Source organism: Filicampus tigris, chromosome 16, assembly GCF_054856515.1.
Source record: "Filicampus tigris isolate MCC_2025a chromosome 16, RoL_Ftig_1.0, whole genome shotgun sequence".
Classification (NCBI taxonomy): Eukaryota; Metazoa; Chordata; class Actinopteri; order Syngnathiformes; family Syngnathidae; genus Filicampus; species Filicampus tigris.
This window is the reverse complement of record NC_141232.1, coordinates 17,065,363-17,075,000: the sequence shown is the minus strand read 5'-3', so window position 1 is coordinate 17,075,000 and position 9,638 is coordinate 17,065,363. Positions and strand designations below refer to the sequence as shown.

At 40.2% G+C, this 9,638-nt stretch overlaps 1 protein-coding gene and 1 long non-coding RNA gene across 7 annotated transcripts in view; one reads left to right on the top strand and one right to left on the bottom strand.

Moving 5' to 3' along the window:
• Window positions 1-607, bottom strand: part of LOC147135026 (uncharacterized) — a 3,272-nt gene extending 2,665 nt beyond the window's left edge. The window contains exon 1 of the long non-coding RNA XR_015090081.1: window positions 462-607. This is a non-coding gene — a long non-coding RNA (uncharacterized LOC147135026). The remainder of the gene's footprint in view (window positions 1-461) is intronic.
• copz2 (COPI coat complex subunit zeta 2) overlaps window positions 1-9,638 on the top strand; it is a 45,631-nt gene that overhangs the window by 15,192 nt on the left and 20,801 nt on the right. For all 6 annotated transcript variants that reach the window (XR_015090078.1, XR_015090079.1, XR_015090080.1 and 3 more), the window contains exons 2-4: window positions 380-448; window positions 1,481-1,565; window positions 6,735-6,826. Coding sequence is in view for 3 of the 6 variants with exons in the window: in XM_086055140.1 (XP_085911266.1) it covers window positions 380-448; window positions 1,481-1,565; window positions 6,735-6,826 (246 nt within the window). In the remaining 3 variants the exon portion in view is untranslated. The remainder of the gene's footprint in view (window positions 1-379; window positions 449-1,480; window positions 1,566-6,734; window positions 6,827-9,638) is intronic.

The window sequence follows — 9,638 nt, the reverse complement described above, 5'->3', positions numbered from 1 at the left end:
AATGTTTGAAAAAACTATAAATAAATTCCTGAGATTTAATGGCTGGACTGTGAAAAGACAATTAAATTCGTCAATGGCAATAAATGAGTTAATATCAATTCAAGTAAAGCATGTCCATCCTTCGATATTACAATCTCTGCAAATTGTTCAAGTATTGCAGTCTGTAACCATATCTACAGACGTTGTCATGCTGCTTACTTGGAACTACAAAACCATTTACAGTACACGAGAAGATGGCACAAATGGAGAATCAACAGTTGCATGTCGACAGCAGAGGTTAATAGAACTTGTATGTCTGGGGTGGCAAGAATGCTCTCCCATCCTAGATGTTTTATCTCTCGATGCAAAAATGAAACATTAACATCCTGCTTCTTTGCAGGAACCGTCCCTCTACACTGTGAAAGCTGTTTTCATTCTTGACAATGATGGCAACAGACTTCTCTCAAAGGTAAACTTAATACCAGAGCTGAGCGTCGTCCCTCCGTCCCCGACTTCCCCTCCTGCATATTTAATCGACCCATGTGGTCCCGGCCCGACAGCCAGTTGACGTCGACAACGTCATTTTCTTTGCTTACTCGAAACTCAAATTTGTTTATAGACCACAACCACCACTTCAACAAAGTACTTTACATTGAAAGTCAACATAGATAGAATAGAAAGCCATTATTGTCACTTTATGATGCAGATGCAGCGAAATTGAGGTTATGAAAACATAAAAGACAACCGATAATAACACAATAACGACATGGCTCGAGAGTTTCTTGATCCATGCGACAGCAGCTTTATGACAGGAGTGGCAGACGCCACCGCCTCACTCACTGGGAACCAAGTAGCGCAAACCATGGAGTGAGTGAGTGAGAGAGAGAGACAGGAGTGGCTGACAGGCACCAAGTGGAGAGAGAGGGAAAGAGGCGGAGCTTAAACCGTTGCCGATTCTTTTTTTTGACAGAGTGAAATTTTCTCGCCGAATGTATCAACGTTAAATCTCCTTTGCAGTCCTATATTACTGGTAAACATGTTAAAATAAAAAGAAGTTGAATTGCTGAAGCAGCAATCAATCTGGTGGATGGAATTTTTACATCTTCAAATGCTATTACTAATACTAAGCCCTTTTTGAAAAAAATAGTAAAGAACATTATTATTACACATAATGACTTTCATTCCTGAACAGAAAACAGCATGTGTAGTTGAATGTTATGTCAAGTTAATTAGGGCTCAGAAAAGTCAGTGGGTGTTAAAAAGGATAATTAGAAATTGTTCATTGCTTTTCAAAATGGCTGCTTAGAGACTCCACATCAAGATAAGAATGCCTTTATTGATCCCACAGTGGGGAAATTTTCAAAGCAAAGCACTTCAAAATACTGGATGGTGTTTTATTGTTTTTGTTGTCTTTTCATCAAAGGTGTCAAATGTATCTGTCAGCGCTTCATGTGCTTAATTGTTTTCTTTCTCTTTCCACACTCCATCTGCCCTATCTTAGTACTATGACCCTGAGCTTTACCCCTCCATGAAGGACCAAAGGAACTTTGAGAAGAACATTTTCAACAAGACACACAAAGCAGACAGTAGGTTTCACTTTGTCTCTTGCTTCTTTTTTTATACACTATATTGCCTTTTGGAATTGTACTGAAATTATTGTCAATTATTAACCAAATGGATTTCTACATTAGCATGAGAAACATATATTACAGTAATTTGAAATTACTTGAAAAACAACAATACCTCAGTCTGGTAATATTTAAGCAAGCCTGACTGGTGGTTGACTGTTCAGCACATACCCTTTACAGTTCTTGTCATGGGTGTAAATCCAGGCTCAGGCCTTTGTGTTTACATGTTCTTCCCATATCTGTGTAGGTCTTTTCCTAGCAATCCAGTCTCCTCCCACATTCCAAAAACATGCATGGTTCAAAAGTTGAAGACTCTAAATTGTCTATACGTGTGAATGTGAGTGTGAATGGTTTGTGCGCTTACGATTGGCTAGCTCTCAGTTCAAGCTGCCGCCCACCTCTCGCCCAAAGTGAGCTGTAATCACGGATTTATGTATGAATGGACTAACAATGCCGCTTACTCACTGTCGCAAGAAGTGACGCCGGTGGCGGCCATTATAGGTTGCTAATCACTAAATCAGCTGGAGTTGAAACATAGATTTCTCCATTGCGTTTATACATTATTTGATGTCTCTATGGTGAAAATACCACCGTGTATGGCAAACAGTTGAACCAAGAAGTCTGGGAGCACCACTACTTGCACATTTCATCAGTAATAATACAATTTAAAATGTTATCTTATGACATATCTGAGTGCTACTCAAAGATTTGTCTGCATCATGTTATCCAAACCATCGGCAATGAAATTAAAACAAAGCCCATCGGGACAGAATTCACTGCGAAATGTAAACGTAGCCTCTGTCAGTCACAATTCACGAAACTGAAATAATCTGAATGGTTGATGCAAACTAGGGCTGTTCGATTTTGCCTAACAAAAAAATCCTGATTATTATTGAAAAATCCTATTTTCTGATTATGATTTCTTTGTAAAAAAAAAAAAAAAAGAAAAGAAAAATGAATTATCTTTTATTTAAACTTAATTTTTCTTTCTTTGAACTCAAAATGCCAGTCAATTTAATTTAATACACACAGAACAATCCATTGGGATTAACAACATTTTACTTACACAATAGATTTCAGTTCTCTTCTTAACTAAGCCAATAATGAAAGAAGAAAGTGCATTTACCATCTGAAACGAAATCATCAACATGAGAGAAGGTAGTCAGTCAAGTCTGTAAACCAAACAGTCTGCCAGCTAGTGACTAGCCTTTCACCTTTCTCCCTGGTCTTACTTAAACAAAATCAATGATTAGTGCAAAACTGTCACTCAATAATAAAATGCACTGTCAAGCTTGAGTACGGATGAATAGTCTGGCTGGATGAGAGGTCTGTTGTAGAGGAGAAAAAAATGGACACCTTTCAGACATTGAGTTACTTGCTGACGTGTTGTATTGTACATATGCGGGGCACACACTACACTGCAGATCTATATTTGCCCGATTTATTGACTAAACGCTCACTTGTCTGAGCAAATAGCAGAATCGCCGGTAGCCATGGATGTTGTTGTTTTAGCACTGCGTCCTTGTGGGAGGGAGCGGAAATGCAGAGAAAACTATGGTGGCTTAGATACACCAAAGATAAAAAAAATCGAACCCGCCCGATTTGAAGGTTATTAAAATGATATGTTTTATCCAGAAAATTCGGTTACGGTTCAAAATCGCTTAATCGAGCAGCCCTAATGCAAACTGTGAAGTTCTTTCTTTGATAGGTTCTTATTACTCCATATAGGGATCCTAGTATAAAACATGCACTGATAATAGTGGTTTCTACCAAAAAAATAACAGTTAGTAGCAGAGGTGGGCATTCCGTCAGATTGACGGACCGGTCCGTCAGTCCGTCACTGATGGACACCTGTTTTGCAGACGTTAGACGATAGACAGGGAAAAAAAAAAAGATGGACTAAGCACGGACGGAAGCGGGTTTTCGTCAGTCAGTCTAATCATCAAGAAGTCAAGTACCAACTGACCTCATAGTCCATCACTGGCTACGTTTACATGGATAAATTTCTTTAATTCGATCAGAGTTCGGATTATAATTCTGATCAGATGCACTGTTTTGATGGACACAAAAAATATTGATTCGATTACGACTTGCGTGTTCATGCATGTGTTCAAGCTGACCAAATTATTTAGACATGTTCAGTTCGACTAAATACACCGGATTTAGTAGTAGTATATTGCTCTGTCCATTTCTACTTTAGCGTTATTGTGCATATTTTGCCCGTTTCCGCTATTACGTTCAATTAATACTTCCTAATGTCTTGTGTCTGCCACGTCTTTCGCTCGCTATGCTGATTTTTTTTTTTTTCTTTCAAACTTTATTGAATCAAACAATAAACAATATAACACTCGCTCTGCTCCTTCTAGCTTCTGGGAATAACAGAAACGCATAAAATGATACTGTCACGGACAGTAAAGGCAGTAACGACGGATGTCGGAATAAGTGTTTTGATGCGCGCCGATTGGATTAACAATTGACATAACCTACCTCTCTCGTTTGGAATAAAATCTTGATCAGAATGGCCTTGATCTGGTCAGATTATTCCGAATGAGGTGTGTACATGAAGCAGATTTATTCCGATCAGGCATTTAATCTGAATAAATGTGTCCATGTAAACGTAGCCGTTGACGGTTACCCGTCTTCCTGACGAATGACGGAAACACGCCCCACCTGTCGCAAGTGTTTGTTATGACTCCAGTCTTACTTGAGTTGACTGCATTGACTATATATGTAAAGTAGGTGGCGGTATGTACCAAAGAGAGAATAAGTTAATCAGGCTGGGAAGGCAACAACTAATTAATGAACTAATGAAGTAGCTTGGAATACATAGACAGTTTTACAGAGACGTTCTTGCGAGTGGAGTTGAACATTTCTATTTTTATTTTTGGAAAAAATTGTAGTAGTAGGGTTGGGAGGTTGTGAAATGGTATTTTGCAGCCCCACACTCTTATTTTAGAAGGTGGCAGTAATGCACCAAAAGTTGTTTGCCAACCGCTAAAAGACACAAGAAGATGACGACAAAGAAAAAACATTAATTTACTGTCATAGCAACTTTATTTTGGTTTGAACAAGGACTAGGAAGCATTTTAATCCACCAGGATTGTACCTGTGGCAACAATGCGACATGGGATTCTGGTTAAGGTGAGCAAAACTTTAAAGTAAAACTTTTAAGACAGACATGTCCAGCTCCAGTCGTCAAGGGCCGCTTTCCTGCCTGTTTTCTATCTTTCCCTGCTGCAACACACCTGATTCAAAAGATCAGGACCATTATAAAGCTTCTTCATATCTTGCTGATGAGCTGATAGGTGTGTTGCAGCATGGACAGATGGAAACCAGGCAGCACACTAGCCTTGAGGAACGAGTTTGGACACCCCTATTTTAAGAGTTATAACGGCAGCAGGCTCCCACTAAACAGTTCAATAGATTGGCAATTAAGTGTAGGCTACGTTAAAAGTATGTGAGTGTAAAGCTGTTTGAGAAGAACCGACGTTGCATGATGTACCTTTTTTTTATTATTTTTTTACCATTTTAATCAAATCGGTTCAGATAATGAATTTTTCATCTGTTGGACCTTTTCTTTTAAAATTATAATTTATTTTTTACGTATTGACGATTGACTAGCGGACCTTTGATATTTACTGATGGAAGCAATGATGGAAGTTAAAATAGCATGATAGACTGATGATTACAGTTTAGTCAGCGTGAAAAAATGACGGACTGATGGATGATGGATGGATGAGTGCCCATGCCTCTGACGGATGCCGGACCGGCAAACTTTAGTAAAATGCCCACCTCTCGTTAGTAGTACAGTAGTACATAAGTTGTCAGTACCAGTGGCAATGTAAGATGACTGTCCTCTCGCTTCAACTCTGAGGGGCCTATAGATAGTCTATTCATAAATAAGTTATGCCCATAATATTGATAGTTACGATATTTTAAAAAATCATGGGTCACATAAATGTGTAAACAGGTTGAAAACGAGCAAGAAGAGTTAATATGTAGTTTTGATGTATTTTGGGCAAAACAGCAGTTGCAGACATGGTCAGACAGTAGGTTTCAGTGACATATTTATTATGTTCAATAATGCTCAGACAACAACTATGTGCTAACAAAATCTTAATTCATCGTAGTAAAACCATCATTATGACACTTACTGTCGTAAAACTTGTCTGAATACGCCGGTTCATTGAAGTGTAGATAATGATGAGTGATATTTTTAATCGTTTGTTTTTATTTGTTTCTACGCCGATCATTGAAAAATTTCTCCACATGAAAATCGCTAGTGACACTAAACCAGGCATGCCCAAGTCCAGTCGTTGAGATCCCTTATCTAGCCTGTTTTAGATGTATCCCTACTGCAACATACCTGTTTCAAATCATCAGGATCGTTATCAGGCTTTTGCAAACCTTGCTGTTGAGCTAATTATTTGAATCAGGTGTGTTTGAATAACGGGCTGGATAGGGGCTCTAGAGGACCAGATTTGGGCACCTCTGCACTAAACGGTTTGGGGACCGCTGACTTTATTTAAAAAGCTTTATGTGTGTGTGTGTGTACATTATTGCAATGTCAGCGTTACTTTAATTTTGTGATTGATTTATTCTTTGAAATATTAATAGTAATTGGCAGGGTCCCATACTGCAAGTCAGAGGTGGGCATTTCTCAAACAGGCCATGCAACTTAATTGTGTTATATATGAATTTTATGTATCTTGATAAAACAGTAAATTGTATTGTTTTAATAAGCTGTCATTGTGTAGCCCTGTTACGTTGTGATGACCAAGAAATAAAAAGTTAAAACTAAAGAAAACTTTTTTATAAGTTTATTCACTTATATAAAATTGACATATCAATCATAAACATTGCCCAATGGTGCAGCAAGTCTATCCCTGAACTCGGTGGGTCAGGAAAAAAAAATGACCACCAAACAACAATCTCTGGTGCTCATTTGAGGGCCACAGCAACATTTTTACATGCACCACAGTACATACAGTACAGTATATACCCTATATGTTTTATGTGATAATTTTGTTTCTCTCTCTCTCTCTCTCTCTCTTCCTCTCTCTCTCTCCCTCTTCCTCTTCCTCTTCCTCTCCCTCTTCCTCTCTCACTCTCTCCCTCTTCCTCCAGATGAAATAGCTTTCCTGGAGGGATTGACTATTGTCTATAAAAGCAGCATTGACCTTTTCCTCTATGTGGTCGGAAGCTGTCAAGAGAATGAGGTATGATGCATTCCCAATTCCAATTCGTGGTTAGGGCTAGGGTTCACTCTTTAGTAGGATCCTCTCCTTGAACAGATGGCTTTCCTCTGTCTGTAGAACACACAATCTGAGCTTCATTGATAATTCTCATATTCTCTGGAACTGCACATTGTTCTATGCACAGATGGAGTCCACTTAAACAAGCTGGGTAGCTCATTGCTTACTGACAACATCCAACATACCATCCAGACACTGCCACATGAATGATCACTATCTACATGTCACCCATCACTGTCAGTGATTCCATCTTGCTCTGCTGGCTGTACGCAGCTCCCCTGGTCTTCTTTTAGAGTTAAAACTCCAAAGGCTTCCATCTCCCTGCTCCCCCGCACCTCACAACATTGTGCACAGCAGCGAACCCTCAAGCTTGCTCTCCATAATACTTGCTCCTTCACCAATAAAGCAGTCGTTCTGAATGATTTCATTATTGTTAATAACCTGGACGTTTTATGTATTACTGAAACCTGGCACAGTCATCTAGATTATTTTACCCTCAACCAAGCCACCTCTGGCTATAAATACATTGATCGACCCTGCCCCTCTGGTAGAGGAGGTAGCGTTGCCTCCGTTACTTCAAGAACCACCTCCAAGTTAACCCTGATTTAACGCCCCAGATTGAATTATTCAAACGGATGGCTTACAACTACTCCCCACAACCCCATTGCGATGCAATAGTCTACCGCTGCCCCAAGCCAAATCCGTCATTCCTCTCTGACTTTACTGATTTTGTTACTCATTCAACAGCCATCTCACCGTCAGTCTTTCTTCTTGGTTACTTCAACTTCCACATAGACAATAAAAACTGCAAATATGCTGCTGACTAGCTGGACCTCCTCGACTGTCTAAACCTCACACGTTAACTTCCCCACCCACTCCACACACTGGATCTAGTCTGCTCCACCGGTTCACCATTCCTTCAGCAAGTCACAAGTCTCAACTGTCACATTTCCATCCACCTGCCCATAATTTTTGATATCCACCTTCCCACCCCAATTCCAAAAGAAAAACGCATAATATCCTTCAGAAACATCGCATTCATCAAGCCTCACTCATTGCCACCTTCACCACTCCACCCCCAATCCCCTTTCTGGCAACTTGGTAGACCTTATCAACCACTATAACAACTCTCTCTCCACTTGCCTAGGGCAATTACCCCCCTTAAAAACCAAAACTGTTTCTTTTACATGCTCTGGTTCACGCCTGACCCATCACCACCTAAATCCAGAAAATACCAATTTGAAAGACTTTCTAAAAAAAAATTGACTCACAGTCCACAGTCCAACAAGCATACAATATATTGACACCTTCAACTGTACAAAGCCGCCCTTATCCATGCCCTCTCCACCTATTACACAATCCTCATGCACATAAGATCCAATAACCAAAAAGCTATTGTTCCCCACCGATGCCCTTGATGAACAATTTCAATCTGGCTTCGTGTACCGTAGCACCGAAACTGCCCTTCTCCAAGTCAACAATGATCTCTTCCTCTCCTCTGATTCTGGTCTATTCGCCAACCTTATCCTCCGAGACCAGAGCAGACGTGATTGTATCCACTGGGTTGTGTGAACGACGCAAATACAAATAGCAACAACAATGCCAAAAGGCCAAATAGCAAATCGCTTTAGATCCGCAAGATTACACCGTTTGCAGTCAGCTGTCTGCGAACTTTGCAGATAGTTAGGTAATAGACCAAGTATCTTAATAAATGACAAAACTACATCATTGCATAATTTATCAAGTTATACTGTACAGCAGAGGTGTCCATTGCGCCATTCGCGATCGACCAGTAGCTCACAAAGGGGGAGTCGAGCGATCGTATGGTATTAACTCAATCACTGCCCGCCCTCGTAGTTTTATGCTATTGATATAGCTGCTTGTCAACAACAGTGAATGAGTTTAAAAAAGAAAAGAAAAAGTAGACTCCCTCCTATTATCCGTTGTGAAATTTGTCATACAGGGCAACCAGTCATACATGGTGTTGCATGCCACACCGCGCAAGCACATACAAGGGCGCTGGCTGGCAAAACTAGCAGATTCCATTTTGTTTTATCTACTTGAAACTTAATGATAAAGTATACAAATTATTAGGGGAAGAAGTAAACCAAGTATTTCCATACAGATTGACGGGAAGATTTTTGTTTTGCGGTGGGTTCTGTACCGGGGCGTCCACCCGAACACCGCCGGGTGTCCTGGTGATTGTTGGGCGCGTAGAAAGGTGGGGAGTATATAGGAGCCTGGTTGAGGACTTCATTGGATTGTGCAGGACAAATGATTTGAACACCTCCAAAACGAAGGAGATGGTTATGTACCTCTGCAGGAATTGACCTATTGATCTGAACCCTATTTCTATCGAGGAGGTGGAGATGGTCAGGACTTAACAAATAACTGGGGGTGCAGGTTAGTGATACACTGGACTGGTCAGATCAAATAGACAATGTCCACAAGAAAGGTCAGACAAGTCTATACTTCTTGAAGAGGCCGAACCCCTTTCACTTTTGTAAAATACTGCTGCAGATGTCTTATCATCGTATTATCTTTCGGTGTTGCCATGTGCTGAAGAGACAGCATTCAGAGAAGGATACTGCACGACGGGACTGCAGAGTCCGGCGGGCTGGATATTTGACTCCTTGGTCTCGGTGTCACAGAGTACTCTGGATAAGATCCTGTCCATCATGGGCAACACCCGCTGCCCTAACGAGAAAGTGAAAATGCCATTATTTTGACCTAAATGTCAAATGATCATGAATATTTAGTGACACTTTTGACCAAA